A 17,697-nucleotide genomic window follows, 5' to 3' on the forward strand; every position below is an offset into this window, starting at 1 on the left:
TACAGATCCTAGGCTCTCGTATAAGCAACTATTTTTCCTGCCGTTCGCCCATGTTTTGCCGCTCCTAAGCATAAACTTTACTTGCTGCAAGTAAATGGAAAAACCCATCTTCTCAGATCTCGACATTAAAGGATCTGCTGTGGAAAAGCAGGCCAGAACATACTAGGTCATTGCTACCTATCCGACTCAGTTGATAGAGAAACTGCTGCAAATCCACCAGATGAGCCGTTAAACTTTCCTCTTTCTGCAGACAAAACTTCCTGCCTTTGGGAAATGTTGTCTACAATCTGAGTGAGGCCCATCTGTTTCTGCGTGGTTCGACTCTTTCAGGAGTCCTCAAGGAGAAAGTTCTGACGATTCAGATCTTTTGTCTGATCTAATTCTCAATTTTATCTTAGTCATCGTTTTCTTACTGTTGTTGTCAACCGCTGCTCTTCTTGGAACAGAACGCTGCATGATGCGGATAGGAATCCCACCCAGGTCAAAATCTTCCTTCAGAGACTTCATCAAGAACCTCACATCAGTATCAGAAAGCTGTGCCTTCCCACTCATAAAGGCAACAAATGTTGGTGGCCGTGCTTTAACCTGTGTGAAATACTTAATTTTTGGTTGTGTTGCTTGATCTTTCCATGAGTGCCTGCTCATCACCTGTTAACATCAATAAATATGAGAAACTGTCACATATAATGATGGTACCACCATTTCCTCTTTTAGGCAGCCACTTAAGATAATATTTAATTTGTTAGGTAACAAATCAATCATGTATATCTTGCTTCAACATTCTTGTTTTTCTCTATCAACTCAAAGACAAACCCTCTTGAACAAAAAGATTCCTCCAATAGGACAAAGCTCTCATAAATTCCTGCTTGCATTGCACCGGTTTAGGACCTTCTGCTATGCCATGAAAAAGTAGGTAAACTTATTAATCTGTACTAGTTTTTCATACATTGTGCACCATTTGTCCAGCTTAAGAAAAACAATGAGGTGCTTCTGGACAGAGTAGTTTCCTTAACATATACAGGTGACTACTGCAAACAGAATTGTTAAGCAACAAGAGATGTCAGAAAGAAAATGCATTTGCCGCTTAAACAAAGTCACTAAAGATATTTAGTTTTTCTATTGTTTGAGGGTATCACTTGTTGTGATGCTTAAGGCTTGTCCAGTAGAGTTTCTGGCATATGTTTGACTGGAGACAATATCTTCACTAACATGGCTAGGATGGAGGCACCTGCCTCCCCAAGTACTAGGGGACTCTTAAGCTTATGGTTTACCATATATATCACAAGGTAACAAAAAAAGAGATACTCGTCAAGATGCTTACCTTACGCAACCAACGATTAATGCGTGCTGTTGGCAATCTTGAACACCATTTCTCATATGTATCTATAACCTGATGCATGACAGCTACCCGTCCCTTTCCCTCCAATGCTGAAATAAATAGAACTGGTATTCCCGTGATCTGTACAAAGAAGGTGAGCGGATAGAGGCTTAGAGCTATTATAGCAAATTCTAGGCTTTTGATGGCCACCGCAGAGAAATATCAAACAACGAATGATAGAACAGTAGACAAACATAAGTAAACAATAGAACCTTGTAACTAAAGCAACTCCGCAATAAGAGTACAGCATATCAAGCCAGTGTATGTCAAAACTCACGCAGGGTAGGTGCAGTGCATCACACAAGCATTTTATATGAATAAGAAAATTATACAAATCTTTCTGCTGCTAGTCAACCAACGAAAAGGTTTATACAAGCTTGGACTATTATCGAGTTGTATAATAATGAAATAAGTACATAATTTTATAGGAACATCTACTACTATCAACAGATCAATGTGCTAAATCCTCTCCGAAGTAACAAAAGCTGAAAACCACATGGGATCATAACTTTTGAGTGATCAGTAGATAGTCTAGGTACTTGTTTCTTTAAAAGAACTGAAAGTACAGAACATGTGCACCATTAAAATTTTGCACAACAATTCTTGCATTTCCCATAAGTTGGTTTACTTCATGAGATGTTACATGAAGAACAAAAGTTCAATTAGTGAAATTGAAGCTGGTGGATTTTATCATCACAAAGTGCAACTATAGAATAATTACGAAAGTTCGTTACAGCAATTTATCTGTCCAAAAGCTAGAAGTGGTACAGGTCTTAAGGACATTCCATGAGAAACCAATATAATGCAGCTTGTTTGTACTTCAATTAAAGTAGACGTGCAGTTAAAAGTTATAAATTCTAGCTAAAACAAGCTAGGCATACAACTCAGCTACCATGAAAGAATATAAACTCTTGAATGTCAATGGTGGAAAGTTTATACAAGTTTACCAAACCAAAGTATATAACAAACACAAGGACTACACACACCTGAGGTATGACCGTCTGAATTTCTTCAGGAATAGCCTTCATGACTTTCTCAAGCATCAAGGGATTTTGTTTTCCTCTAAGAAGATCCATCTTGTTTACAATCACAACAAGTCCACGACCTTCTTCTACAGCTTGGCGTGCTATAACTACTTCCGCATGTTTCATACTACTCTTAGCTTTTGCAATCTATATATCCAGAAAATGCATTCAAGTATCATCAGGTTAACAGCCATATATGATCTTGCAATATTTTGAACTCAAACCATAAAGAGTGATCTTAAGTTTTTCAGAGCAAAAGCACATTTTCCTAATTACATAACTAGGATAGAATAACTGAATTTTATAATTAGATAGGAAAGCGAGAATAACATCATAAGCTTGAGAAATCAAATAGTGCTCCTTTGTCTATCAATTGAGCTGCCCAACTATATTGCTTGATATCTATCCGAGAAAGGAACACAAAATAAATGTCCTCACCTCTTCTCCATCAAGCACTAAAGCTACAACATGAGCTCTCATAAGGTTCTTTTTTGACTGCACAACACTTAATGATGCTGCTCCTTTCTCTTGCCCTGATCTTTGTAACCAACCTGCAGTATCCACCTGAATAGTGAACCACAACATGATCAGACATATAGGAAACTCCACATACTCATACAGTGATATACAGATGTCTTTGGTCCTGACATCAGTAGTAAGGGCATCACTTCGCGTTGTCACTTCAGCTAGTTAAGTCTTACTATTCCCACATAGTATATATGCTGGTCAAGTATATTTTCACATATGGACATAAAACAAAGAGTGGTAGATGGATATCTTAGTAAAACTAAATGCTGAACCTGTAATTTACCAAATATATAGTTCGGCTTTCAAATTGAAACTGAGCTCTAATTGAATCCCTTGTCAAACCAGCCTCCGGTCCAACTAACACTCTTTCTTCTTGTAGTAAGGTATTTAACAGAGTAGACTTTCCAACATTAGGACGCCCCACAATAGCAAGCTGCAACGGAACCTTGCTCTCACCATTCTCTTTATCAGAGGTACCAACATCTTGCTCGTGCTTGTCTACAATTTATCACAAAATATGGTTACTAAATAACAAAAGTCAAAGTTTTTGTATATATCAAAAAAGTATATCTGATGCACCTACCATTATATATTCGACTGGTTCTTATACCAATAATTGCATCCAGACATTGATTAAAAAATAACCTAAATAGATCCATGTGCCATTGTCAACTTACAGAAAATCAGTGAGAGTCTCAACATGTGTTACTCGGACATTATTATAATAAATACTAATTGCGAATTAGAAGCTAAAACTTCACAGCTTTTCAGGGCAAGAGATGCAAAACAGAAAGAGTTTTTCACCGCCAGCATCTTACAGCAAAGTATGACAGAAGCAAAACGTATACATCTGAATTCTGAAAGAGTATATTTTGGACAGTGGGGGAAGGAGCAAGTTAGTATGCAGTGACAAACTATCTTAGTTGCAGACGCCCGTCAGTATCTCGCTGGAGATTAAATTATCCAAAACATCAAGAAAAACAAGAGGTGAATTCTTTCCCAACTCCGCCATCAGCAACCCATCAAGCTGGGATTATTCTATTCAAATTGAAACCTAAAAATGTGACTAAAATGTCAGAGAAAAATCTGAATTTCAATACATTTCCCACCAAGAAGATGGACTACCAAAGGATATCCTTTCCAAGATCTGACACCACCTAACTTTAGTTATAGACACATGAGTGATTCACCTTTAAAAAATCAAAGAGAAAAATCTCAAGGGATAAAGCCATTTACCGTAATACATACAAATGCCCAGTGAAAACCAAAATGCAATTGGTTGTAAAAATCTCTTACTTAGGTTCAGATTATCTACTAAATATTATGGATCCAAAATATTTAGTTATTTACATGTAAAGCACATGACATATGACTTCAAAATCAAACTAATGAGCTAACAGATATAATCCAGGTCAATTCTAATTTCTAAATGAAGATTAGCATGAAAAACAGGTGTAGATTATTCAGTTCTACAGAAGACAAATTATCATGAACATACCGTTTGGAAATTGAAGCATGTAATCCTCAAACAAAGGACGGAGCATCTCATAAAGCTCTGCCATCCCCAACCCAGTCTCTGCAGACACAGCAATTGGGTCACCAAACCCCAATTTATGGGCTTCCCCTGCTGCTGCAGTAAGAAGAACTTGCTCATCAAGTGACTCACATTTGTTCATCGCAACAATCGTCCGAATTCCAGGCGCATGCTTCCGTAACCATTGCCCCACTTCAAGATCAAGCGGTTGCAACCCGTCCCTATAATACCAAGATTCCTTATCAGTTACAAAAACAAATTCCGTTTCTGAATCAAAATTCCCAGAAACTAACCTCACATCTATCAAGAAGATTGCAAATTGCGACCTCCTGAGCACCGCCCCTGTCATGTCGGCTGTCCTACTAAGAATACTCCCCGAAGTCGCTGCCGTCTCAAGCCCTGCCGAGTCGAGGACCCGAAACCTCAAATCGCCCAACTTGGCGATCCCTTCTCGGATGTCGCGTGTTACATGGTCACCAGGAGTGTTGTAAACAAGAGCCTCTCTCCTCCGAATCAAGCTACAAGAAGCAAAGTTACACGTAAACCAAAACCAATAACTAAAATCCCAAACCCGATGATAGCTCACCGGTTAAAGAGAGCCGACTTGCCCACATTGGGGCGGCCGAGAAGAATCACGGTTGGTAGGAGCGCCGCGTCGATCTTGGTGAAATCCAATCTTGATTTCTTCTGGGGCTTCTTCTTCTTCTTCCCGGTTTTCTCCAGAGTGGAGGGAGATGAATCCGAGGTTGGAGCTCCTCCGCTGAAGCGAGCGATAGGAAGCCAAAACCATGGCGGTGGAGAAGGGGAATGACGAAGAGAGGGTTTAAGGGAGCGGCCTGGATTCCATAGGTTTAGCTCAGAGAGATCGAATGAAGAAAAAAAGAGAGGTTTTAGAATAGTTACCAGGAACCGAGGGAAGTGGAGTGCTCAAGAGAGCTTTCGCGAGGTTTAATCCAATGGGGTGGCGTCCTCGGCTGAGGAGAGTTCGCAGGAAGGGGTTCGCCATTGCGGTGTTAACGCAGCTTCGTCGCGCGTACACGAGCGAAGTGAGAGAAGGGAGATATGGACCGCAATGCGAAAAGGCCCACAAGAGAACCCTCACCTTCTAAAGGGCTGCGCCTTTTGACGGGCCATGTTGCTCCTTTATTGGGCCATTAGGAAGAAAGATCTTAGCAAACCCATAACCTCCAATCCTTGGAAAAGTCTGCAAGAATCGACTGCTTTTCTCGAGCATGTTTAACAAAAGGTGTCTACATCGATCTAAGAAATATCCTTAAAAAAAATTCGATCATTTAATAAAAGCCTTTGATGTGCAAAATTCTTGGATAGGTGGAGGATCAAAGATACTTTACACAGTATAGAATATACTGAAAAGGCTTAATATGTAGGTGGTGACAATGCAAAACATATTAGATAAAAAGGTCTTTTATTTTTACGCAAAGAATTTTACAGAAGGTGTATATATTTGTGAGTTTTCAGGGTCAACCTGCATAATATTATGGAAGAAACATAAATTACAACCTAATCTTACATACAAGCCTGACCCCCCCATCTATAATTAGTTAATTACAGAAGGTGTCAACTGTTAGATCCTACGGAGATAGGTGAACTTAACTTTCGTTAGCCACCAACATTACTAGTAAGGCACCATTATACATACTGAACAAATTAATGGAAGTGAAGTTAGTCAGAATCACAATCTTCTACCACGAAGCTATACTCCCTTGGACCATCAAGCCGGAGAAGTACAGTTCCAGCATTCTCTTCACTCCATGGAATACCTTCTTTCTCCACAAGGCCAAGTACCTGTGATAGCCAAAAAGTCAAATGATCAAAGGCTTAGCAAGCACTTCCCTGCTGATGTCCGTGCAGAATCTAAGACAGGGCACAAATTTTACGAGAAGCCGATAAATGAAAGTTTGTTACTTCAAAGAATAATAAGATGACAAGAACAAAAATGTCAAAAAACCACACTAAATGATGGACATGGCTTTTGTTTTCCATCAGAATCCACATGCATTTCTAGAGTAATTTGTTGAGATCTAGATCCCTCATGTTTCCTGCTGCTATACGAAATTCCTACTTTCTTTTGTTTCATGAAAATAACAAATTGGACTATTGCAGCAGTTTAGCTCTGCTTAGAATATTGAACGAATTTAAGAAGATAACACCACTTAATTAAAGGAATGTGATACTGTCAGACTATCTTTTCTTACCGAGCGTTTCAACTTTCCCTTCCCAACACCATCTATACCACAGCCAGTGATAACCCTGAGTAAGGGGACAGCTAGTTCAAGGAAAAACTCATTAGATTGAGAAGCAAAAATTTTCATTCATAAACTTGTGGATAACTGAATTTCATCAAATATGTTAAGAAATTTGAGAATTTGCAGTATTTGGTGCTTACAAGGAATATATGTCAACAGTAGTAAGTGGCACTTCAAAAGCTGAATAGCTTGTTTGGCATGTTGCCCATGCAAGTCAATAGTGACTGTGTTCTTAATATTTCGATTTCTGCATACACCAAGACTATTATAAGTGATATCATAGAGGTAAAACAGAAGACAAAGTGGTGCAATCACCTAGCTACAAAAATCTCCTGACTGGCTCTTTCATCTGCTTCACTGGCTAAGTCACGAAAATATTTCCCCTAAGCAAATATAAACATAAGCCATTTAATAGTACAAATTTGAATAATGTTCAAGCACCAACCAATCTAATAAATGTTACACCCTGGACAAATGCAAAGTTAAACTTCTTTGAAAAAAGTTTTGAGTACATATGGAACCAGGTGTACTATAGACATCTTTCACCTGGATCAAAAGATTCACAAATGTAAGTTGATTAAAGAACAAAAACTCTCTTCAAATATGTTTTAGAACCAGCACATGCAACAACGTGCAATTGTTTTGCTAGCCACTGTGCACACCATGTCACTGGAGCCTCACAGCTCTCAAGTGGGATTCGATTTTTCTGCATGTGTCTTATCATTTTTAGGTGTTGGACAATTGTTAGTAATTAGCTCGGAACAGTTAATTGGCTAATTCCAGGAGCACTAATCTGTATCTTTTAATTTCCCTCTACCGTAGAATTTCGTAGACCTTCAGAATTGGAATCATTCAAAAATGATATGACAACAAAATTACAGTTCTAAAAAGATTTTGTTTTTTTTTTTTTTCATGAAGAGGATTAAGAAATTCTAACCAAACCTTCTCTGAAAGGTAAGATGCACGAGCACGTTCTCCTCTTGAATATGCCAATGCAGCCTATAAAAGAGTTGACAATTTGAAATCAATTATAAGATAGATATACTAGATTACAAGCTAACTCATGCAACTAGTAGAAGTACATCTGTACCATGATTTCCTACCTCCTGATAGTGTGTTTTCATCACATCCCAATGCTTACTTGCAACGGCGCGGAACTCCTTATAACCATCTTCATTACCTACACCAACAGTACTTATAGCATTCGTCAGAAGTACTGAAGTACCATTAACAAGATGAATGAACAGAACAATCTGCAAATTCATAATAAACCTATGCCACTTGCAAGCATAAGAACAGCACTTAAAAGAGTAAATGACTAAATTCAACTGCATAATGTTTCTTCCATATCCAACTGAATAAAATGTAGGTACTAAACAACTCCTTTTCTTTCATTTATCCAATTTTATGCATTAAAACTGTAATTTATATGCAACAACATGTTTAGAGTAAAATTGCAATAGCTAGAGATATACAAATGCAGCAGCGTGACTTGCTCCTTGATTGCATGAGTTTATACCATGAATAAGTAGGTGGTGTATCCTAGGTTCTATGACTTTAGAAGCTGCAGTGGGAAGTGTCCTAAAACCTACCACGGAAGCTTTTGAGAAAATCAGTATTGTAATTAGGAAAAAAAAAAGAATACCACCTCTAGCTTTTTCCTGAGCATCTGAAATGCCAGAAAAGCTGAACTCTAACCCTTGCCCAACTGATTCCAGCTTCTTTACCACCTTCTTCCAGTTCATACAATTTGGTTCATACTTAGGATGCTCAGGGATACCAAACAATGAGGCCAACACTTCTTGCTGCATTTCAGGTTTCACTATTGTTAACCTGGACAGTGTTCGGGATGTATCCTTCATGTGGTCTCTGAAACATTCTCACAAGGATCAGGACATATGCATATTTATGTAAAGGAAAAAAAGCACGTTTACATGTAAAAATAGGAATGTTCTGACATCCTTAATGTATTGTTCATCCAAATCAATGATCAGCACCGCTCAGTGTACCCAGAGCATCTAGTGTCTAAGTTCCAAATATAAACTGTTCTGAAGTAACCATACCATGTATCAACTATCAACAGAACTCCAACTGAACATTTTATTTGAAGGCGGACTGATGACTTTTTACTATGTCAGTTTCTGTCTTCAGCCTAACTGCATCATTAATCTTACCACCCAGCTGGTGGTGTCTACTCAAAGAAAGAGTGAGAATTATACAGGTTACCATTTCCAGATTGAGGAACTCACTAATCTAATAAAAGATTTTCTTTCTTTTTTTTGTGACAAAACTCTGATTTAGGAACACGTTAAGTAATCAAATCAATAAGGAAAAGCCATCAACCAGTTACCTATTTCAAACAAAACCTCATTCCAACTGTTGTAGCTTAAGAAGCATACCTTCGTATAATACATAGAGGAAAGAAGGTTCTAAGGCATCCGCATACAAAATTGTACAGTTCAGATATTTCACCAATGCAACACTAGGAAGTCATAAGCCGCAATAGTTATACAACATAGTGACATACCAAGTTGAGTACTACATTGAACTAAAGTAGTCAGATTATTTTCCGAAGCATTATGCAGCCTCTTCATCTTCCAGGTGCAATGTTCACCTCTTACCTCATGGTAATGGAAGAGGAGTCTAGAGAGAGGTAGATATTTTTTTTATGAAATGGTGAATGATGTGAAACTGAAAAGCCACAATTTTGGTTACATAGCGAAATCTGTCAAGAATAGTCAATATCCAATTGCTAGCTGCTCTGATCATACTCTAAGTCCACCAACTTCTCCCTATATCCACTCTCTCTTTGGTTCCAAACATTTAATAAAATATTATATGGACACAGTAGATGGTCTTTGACTCATTTTTAAGTTAAACATAGCACAGAGGTAAAATAGATCTACTTGAAGGCCCTTGGCCCCTTGCAAACAAAGAGAGGGAATAAATGTTCAAGAACCTCACACTGAAAAACTCAAAACAAAGAAAAAAAAAAGAAAAGAAACAATGACAATAATTATATAAACATAAACTAGGTTTTAGCCACTGATATGATGGATTCAGTAAAAATGAGTGGTCAAAAGAGTCAGCTCACCTGCTACCACCGCCCATATGGTCATGCCCTTCTTCAAATGGATGAAATGCCAAACCTGACGTCTTGTCCTTTAACTGAGACATATGTCAAAACAAGGTGCTTCAAAACAAAAGAATTGGACAAACAAAAACTTTGTTGACACTTGATATTGATATCAAATACACAAAAGAGTAAAATAATCCATCAATAAGGTATCTTGAGAAAGTGATTGGGGAGAAATAGGCGTGGATTCCAATTAGGCCTAAATAACGCCAAAAAACAGGTCATATAGGGTGACCACCTGCAAACACCCCCCATTGCCCACTGCAACCCCTCTCCCCAGGAAAAAAAAACGCATACAAGTGATGATGATCTTTGCAGGTGGTCATGCTATACTGTATAAAACATAAATATTAAATAGTAATCAACATTAATTGGTTAAGTAAGCACCTGGGATGAACTTATATTGTTCTCCACAGGGGTTTTAGTGGATAACCCAGCAAACATACTTGAATAGTCTATCCTTCTCTTTTCATGATCAGCAAAGCTCCTCTCCTTATGTCGGTTGTAGGAGGAAGCTGATAGATCAAGTAACATATCCAGAGCCTGAAAATACCAAATTAATGATCTTCAAGACATTTAAGATAATAGCAATGGAAGCTTTCGCATTAGATAATCAAATTGTCATACTCTGTCACAGTTGGTATCTATAAATGAAATAGAAGACTAAGTGCTGAGTTGCCGAGTAGTAAACCAACATTCAGCTTTTGCTGACACAATTCATGCATAAATGCAATTGGGCAAAACTCCAAAACAAATTTACAATCAAATAAACTGTCAAAATTAATTGAACGAACTATTAAATAATGATTTCCCTCAAATCTAGATATTGACTAAATCTGAAAAGATATTATGGATTAAAAGCTCATCAAGTGGAAAAGCAGCCAAAATATATTATCAATTAGCAAAACATACTAATCCAAAGAAATTTAGTACAATTGCCTGACGGCTAAAGCACAGGATTCTTGTGGCACCACCAATACCAGTTGGTGTCAAAGGACTGGTACAGTTTGCCCAAAGAGGATCTCTTCACAGACAATCAGCATGCAGATCATATCTGATAGAAATCTGCCAACCGCATGCTGCTTCTATGAAGCAATCTCATAGTAGGCATAGTATGTGCCGACAGGCACCAACTTTGTCACGTTTACGCACATCAATCCTTGCTGGACATACTCCTTGCGCAATGCGCTACTCCTTATTTGCCCATAAGAAATTTGTGAAGCAATTAACTAAGTTTCTTGTACAATTTTGTATTCTAAATAAGTAGTTGTGACTGATTAAAAGAATCATTGTTCCTAATGCAAGGATGATGTAGGAGAGCGAAGGAAGGTTCAACTATGCAATGGCAGACCTATTAGACAAAGGAGACTAAAGAGGAACAAATAACAAGATTAACCACAACTGAAAGAAATCACATGATGAATACTAAATAGTCAAAGCAATGGAGTAACTAAACAAATAACATGCTATGTGTGCTAATCAATAAATGAGAAATACCAACAAAATACCAGAGAATATACTAAAAGATCAACACATGCTCCCGATAAAAGAGAAAATGCCTGGAAAGAAAATGTAATCCACAATTAAAGATTCTAAATCTTTCTGCAAATTATGTATTCCACAAGTGATCCTAAAAAAGTTAACAGGATATATCTTATGCATGTGGCTTCCTTGGAATAAATGCCTGGTTAAGAAACACTACCGCCTGCCACTGCCTACTGAATTTTGAAATGCCAAGTATAAAAGAGAAAAGAATATACTGTGTGAATAAATCACTTCAATCGAGAGAATAAACAAAACTGCCACTAAGTTTATTTTCCTTTTAATATCATATAAATAAAATTTTATTAAATAAGAGTTAATGCAAGAAATTTATTTTACTAACAAGAACCAATAGGCTCCTGCCATCCCAATCTTTGGGGAGGCAAGATGTATGTAGTTTTACCACCATTACTAGAGAAAGTATTTCACATATCCGAAGACATAACATGTTACATTCTGACAAGCCTTACAATTAAGGCCATGACAAGAATTATAAAGCTAAAAGAACAATATACCATTAAGGGTCTCTCTGTATACCTGTTCAACATCACACCCACATTGACCTGCAAATTTAGAAAGGAAGATAAAAAGAATGAAAGTGTGCCATGCTACAATCAAATATCATGGATAGTCATATAAGGGAGATGCATTACAACAGAAGATAATAAAACTCCTCTAAGTTTCCTATGCCGTACAAGAAAAATGGACCACTTTCATGAAGAGATCCAACTTTTGAGTCAGCAGCTCCATTATGGTCTACACATTCAGCCAAAATGTGCTACTCATATATAAACAAATTATTATTGCCTAAACAAACAAAACTTTAAGGCCAACAAAGTAAAAGCTGTAGCATGCCAAGTACAGCTCTTCCTCTCCACTATGTCATCTTTCTCTTACACATTGATTTATCCATAATTCCATATAGTCTTTTCAGGTGACCTCTCATGAACATAGACAAAGTTGAATGGGCGTGAGTCAAAGCTCATAAAGTTAACCATCAAGTTGGACAGTTACTGTAATCATGGGATTGAGGTGCTAGTCCATTTAAAGTCTTCAAGGATATTAAATTCCCATATTTTCTACTATAAAAGATTCCCAACAATACAACAGGGTCAACTGCAGCTCCATTACTGCTATAAATTGATGTGTTAAATAAACACAGAACGAGATCATGCAGTGTGCTATGAAAAAAGAGAGGCATAGGCACTTCCATAGTGAGTTTTCAGCTATGAAGTATGGATACATCGTTTACTTTCATAGTGAACTTTCAGCTAAGGAGGCAAGGCTGCATATATTGAGTACTTCCGAACGCCGCATTTATAGGAGCCTTGTGTCTTCTACATATCCTCCTTAGAGGACCTTCTACTAAACCTCACCTAGTCCACCCAATAGGCTGCAATCCTAGAAGCCATCTCAATGCTAGCTTCCAAAAGATTCATCACTGATTAGCAGTCTCCTAGTTGCATTATTTAGGAACCACTCTTATATAAATTTGAAGAATATGAGAATTATAAATCTGATATTCATAAACTGACACCCGGGGCATTCTCCTGGCAGACTCTTATGATCCATAGCTTCATTGATTTTAATCACTAGTTATATCAAGTTCTCAGAAAAAGATGCACTAGTGCACAAAACTCAACCCATGCAGGATTAAACAAGTTGAATATAACCTTTAGTTGAACCAATATCGCACCAAAGTGCATGGATGGCAACCGTGATGTCACATGACACCTAGTAATATCCTCTATCTCAAGTACTTATGAAAAGAAATCATTGATTTCCAATTTTCTCATTTTCTTTAGCCATAAAGAAAATCTTCTTCAAGTTGAAACATAAAAATATAATTGCATATCAGAGTCAGAACCCTCCAAACCTAATACTTTTCCAACCATACAATTGTATATTCCTTCAACCCATTCCCTTGCATAAGAAAGATTCCATGTTCATGTTCAAATACCAAATCCTCTCCATTCATCTTCAGGGTATTTCATTAATACATCTACTTTGCTCCCAAATAAGGATTTGAGATGGCCTAGCACTAACCTTCAGAATTTACATGTACAGCATAGAAGAATTGCAAATCGAGATAGATAATTTCTCCTTATTGCTTGCATTAAGAAGTTTATATTCTCATCATCTTTTTTTATGACAAAGACAATAGCAATAGCGTGAAAGATAAGAATAATCAGCTAATGTTTATCTACATGATTTGCAAAATTATCATCCTAAGTTTCTTCACGAAATATTCACATGTTGAAACCTACAAAACCTTTACTACTCCCAATAAAGATCGCAGGTCAAGCAACAATTTCCCAGCACTAGATACAGAAACCACAACATAGAAAAAGGGAGGAACTCACCAAGGATATCCCTGACCACTGCCATCCCGAGCTCCGAGTTTTCTCCCAGGACCGAACACAAGAATTCCTCTGCCTCTTCGACACTATACGCACGGTTCACTGCCTCCTTTCCCTCCGCCGCTCCATCAATCCTCCTCCTCCCTTTTCCGCAAACACCTGGCGAGCACGAATACCCTTTCCCAATGACATTCGAAACCATCCCGGTAGCCGCCGCCACAACCCTCTTCGGCTTCCGGCGTCCTTTCCCAAATCCGCTACCTCTATCACTTCCCTCCACTCCCTCGCCGGGGTCCTCAAGCTGCGCTCCGAGGATTCCGGCCGTCTTATAGGGGTCGCAGTCGGCCTCACGGTACGCCGACTCGATTTTATCTACCGAAACCGAAGCGAAAGCATCTAGCAACCAATTCAAGTCTCTCCTCTCCTTGGACTCCGCCGTTTCTCCTACACTTCCTTCTTCCCCTTTCTCCGCGGCTAGGGATTTGGTTTCGGCTTGAGCTGGAGACGACGAAGAGGGTTTCCCCTTGTTCTTAGAATTCTTCCTCTTCTTCTTCGAGGGTTTCATGTCGAGAAGGAACGTTTTGGATTGGTGAGAATAGAAGTCAAAATAGGGGGGAAATAAAAGGAATTGGAATCTCGCCAAGAACGCGAAGAAAGAGATCTTCGAGGAGGTGGTCAAAAATAGAAAAAAGACAGAGGAAGGGGGTGGTAGGAAGAGGAACCAAACAATATAACTACGCCCTAAGTCCCTACTCGTAGTGGCGCGAATCTCGCCTTAAGAAACACCGATGAGTTTGTTGTCGAATCGGATTAGTATCAGAGGATAATGATAGCATGCACAAATTAAAATTATTCCTTTTTTCTTCTTCTTCTTTTTGTCTTTATGAAAGTTAGCTGACTAAGCAACCACAATACCTAACTCAAAATATTGTGAAAACTCCCGACTGTAGGGTACACTAATCTTAACATCGATAGAGTTATGTCCTCCTTTAAGGCCCGCGAACGATAGCCTTTTGTTGTCAGTGTGACTAGGGCATTACTAATGACTTTGTGCGAGTGGAGACAGAGATACTCAAATTTACGTTAATAAAGGTTACAATCAGTCAAATATCCACATCAAATCCGCCTCTCGCTCTCTAATCAATATTTTTTTTTATGGTGTCCGTACATAAAAAGTGAAAGCACACTTTTTCTAATATATTTCTTGTATTTAATACTTTATTTATCTGTTTTATTTTTTATTATTTTAGGGAGTATAACTAGTGTATGTGTTGAATAACGGTGTAAACGAGCTGAGCCTGAGCAAGCCGGCTACTGCTTAGGCTTAGCTTGAAATTAATTTTGAGCTTCTTTATTGAGCTCAGGCTCGGCTCACTTCAGCGAGCCTGATTGAGCCCGAGTCGAGCCCAAACCTGAAACAAGCATATTATCAAGCCTCATTCAAGCTGAGCTGGCTCAAGCTGGACCGAGCCAATTCGAGCCCAAACCAAGCTTAGATAAGGAAGGTGAGGCGGAGCTTAGAGGAGACGACTGCTGTGGAAAGAGGACGACGCAACGGCAGCGACTTAGAGAAGGAAGGTGAGGTAGAGCTTAGAGGAGACAACTGTCGCGAGAGGAGGACGACGCGACAGCGGCGGCTTGGAGAAGGAAGGTGAGGTGGAGCTTAGAGAAGACGACTACTGCGGGTCCGTGGCAGCTTGACGAGGCGGCACCGCGGTAGCTCAAGGAAACGACTAGCACGGGTGCCGACTATCGAAGTTCCGAACTGCCGACTACCGAGTGCCAAAGGAGGAGGAAGAGACGACGACAGCAGGGGGAAATTAGATTTGGGGTAGGAGGCGAGGAGGGGATGTCGAACTTAGATTTGGGGATTAGGGTTTTCTAATTTAGTTTTATACCTAGCCGATCGAGCCGAGCTTGAGCGGGCCGGCTTCAGCTCAGGCTCGACTAGATATTGATTTCGAGCTTCTTTTAGCGGCCCGGGCTCGACTCAACTCTGACTGAGCCGAACTGAGCCCAAGCTGCTCGACAAGCTTGACACCTCTAGTGTTGAGATTGCTTAACCAATTTTAGGTCAAGATTTTTCTTCTATATTTGCTATATTATAATCATATATAAGGATACCTTAGCTGATGTACTTTTGCCCGCACTTTTGAAGATAATATAATGTCTTTTTTTTAATTTTGCAGACATAATATATTCGTTAAAAGCTTTAAGAACAGTGTTTGTATTCAAATCTAATTGGTTTAGATCATTTAGCATTTTTTGAATGTTTAAAAATATTTTATAAGATTTGTAGTATCACTGGATCTATACAAATAAATATAATTAAACATCAAAAGAAAATGTTTTGATAGTTTTGGAATTTATATTATTTTTTTACAAAGTGATATTACTAAACAGTCTTTCGTTCAACCTTGTGGAGCAATTTAATAACTTAATTATTTGGTTTAATCATTTTTGTTTTTCATAACAGAATGTTCTTATAATGAATTATATATTTTCCAAAAGATATCTTGAATTTTGAACATCGTGACTTTGGGCCATTCTATTATTTTGAAGTTCATCTAAATGTGACATTTTTACAAACAATATTGATATATTGATATCAAATAAATCAGTTATATTGTTAAATGGATATTATTATTTTTTCATTTTTAAACAGAATAATCTTTCTCTATAAACACCAAGTTTTGTGAATTGCATGGATGTTATGTTTTGAAATTACTAATCCAAATATAATTAATCATAATCATGTATTTGAGTTGAGAGGAAAGTAAAAAAATATTGGTTTTGATTTCTGTTCACATAGTATATCACCATTGTTTATTCTGAATATTAATAGTTGGTTCAGCAAAAGGTTTACATTAATGAAGTTTTATGTTTGGCATCTTCACAGCTAAAACTATGACGTACTAATGGCTGGGAGTCCATATGATGTGATCCTGTGGAAGGAAGTGGCAGAGGACAGTACCAGGTTTCACCTTAAGAACCTTGAAGAATATAGGATTCCAATTCTTTGTATCAGAATGGCACGCCGCCACGGCCGTCACCGTCGTTGCCGCCTTCCCCACCAGCGGAACGGCGTACGCCTTCGTCGCGCCCGTACGGTGGCAATAGTACACGGCGTGCGGGTAGGGCTCCGGGTGGCACGCCACGAGATCTTCTCCGGGCATTTTCGCGGCCCGGACGGCGCGATCCTATAATAATAATCATGCTGCGCCTGTACCGTGCCGCCGCCGTGTTGTAGTGACGTCGTCGTCGCCGCGACCTCGATGTCGCGTGTTTTGAGCTCGGAAGTCACGAAGTCGATCATGGACTCGAGCGACGTGGCGCAGTACTTGCGTTCGCCGCCGCCGGCGGCTGCCGGGGCCTCGCAGTCGTGGAGGGTGACTTCGACTTCCTTGGCTCGTGGTGAGTCGAGGGGGATAGAGAGGCGATTTAGGATCTGCATGAGTTCGTTCGAGGAGAAGGGCAGGGCTTCGGCTTCTGCCCGGGGGAGGAAGGCGTCGCCGGAGATGGTCCGGAGGAAGCTTAGCCCTGGCTTCATCTCAGCTCCGGAGTGCAACTCCTCCTCTAGGAAGAAGAGGTTAGGATCGCTTGGGAATTCCGTGGTCGTACTCTCGTAGTACAACGGCCGATAAATTGCGTTCACCGTTACAATTCCTCTCTTTGCCGCTGTTATATAAGCAATAATTTCAAATTATTATATCAAATAATTGCGGCAAAAAACCGAACTCTAGTTCTTTTGCATGCATGCTACGAGTTTATAAAGGAGAGAGACTCATGAGTTCATGGATGATGCTTGGCATGGGAGTGTGTGGCAAAACATTCTCCCAATAGAGCTCGGCAGGTAGATGAGCTGCGTTATTGATTACTGAGAGTTGTGCAGCAACCTGCACATGCGAGGAATTTAAGGTTAATTAG

General features: G+C 39.0%; 3 protein-coding genes across 3 annotated transcripts; all 3 read right to left on the bottom strand.

Annotated features, from left to right (window-relative positions):
* Positions 1 to 38: 38 nt before the first annotated feature.
* LOC140768409 (uncharacterized) lies at positions 39 to 5,541 on the bottom strand. The gene is made up of 9 exons (XM_073108671.1): positions 5,369 to 5,541; positions 5,052 to 5,301; positions 4,759 to 4,983; positions 4,430 to 4,686; positions 3,215 to 3,429; positions 2,842 to 2,967; positions 2,365 to 2,550; positions 1,322 to 1,459; positions 39 to 648 (listed from the first exon to the last, which is right to left on the bottom strand). Exons 1-9 carry the CDS (start codon positions 5,469 to 5,471, stop codon positions 337 to 339), a joined length of 1,812 nt encoding a protein of 603 aa, XP_072964772.1. The 5' UTR covers positions 5,472 to 5,541; the 3' UTR covers positions 39 to 336.
* Positions 5,542 to 5,865: 324 nt separating this feature from the next.
* LOC140768411 (SMR domain-containing protein At5g58720) lies at positions 5,866 to 14,540 on the bottom strand. Its single transcript, XM_073108674.1, has 11 exons — positions 13,774 to 14,540; positions 11,948 to 11,973; positions 10,256 to 10,411; positions 9,827 to 9,900; positions 8,381 to 8,601; positions 7,836 to 7,912; positions 7,675 to 7,731; positions 7,048 to 7,115; positions 6,873 to 6,979; positions 6,682 to 6,752; positions 5,866 to 6,271 (listed from the first exon to the last, which is right to left on the bottom strand). Exons 1-11 carry the CDS (start codon positions 14,333 to 14,335, stop codon positions 6,149 to 6,151), a joined length of 1,542 nt encoding a protein of 513 aa, XP_072964775.1. The 5' UTR covers positions 14,336 to 14,540; the 3' UTR covers positions 5,866 to 6,148.
* A 2,145-nt stretch (positions 14,541 to 16,685) lies between these two features.
* LOC140769272 (BURP domain-containing protein 3-like) lies at positions 16,686 to 17,320 on the bottom strand. The gene is made up of 2 exons (XM_073109935.1): positions 17,042 to 17,320; positions 16,686 to 16,970 (listed from the first exon to the last, which is right to left on the bottom strand). The coding sequence occupies exons 1-2, from the start codon at positions 17,318 to 17,320 to the stop codon at positions 16,686 to 16,688; spliced, it is 564 nt and encodes a 187-aa protein (XP_072966036.1).
* Between the last annotated feature and the right edge of the window lie 377 nt (positions 17,321 to 17,697).

The sequence above is a fragment of the Typha angustifolia genome, chromosome 10, assembly GCF_048772165.1.
Source record: "Typha angustifolia cultivar Huaian chromosome 10, ASM4877216v1, whole genome shotgun sequence".
Classification (NCBI taxonomy): Eukaryota; Viridiplantae; Streptophyta; class Magnoliopsida; order Poales; family Typhaceae; genus Typha; species Typha angustifolia.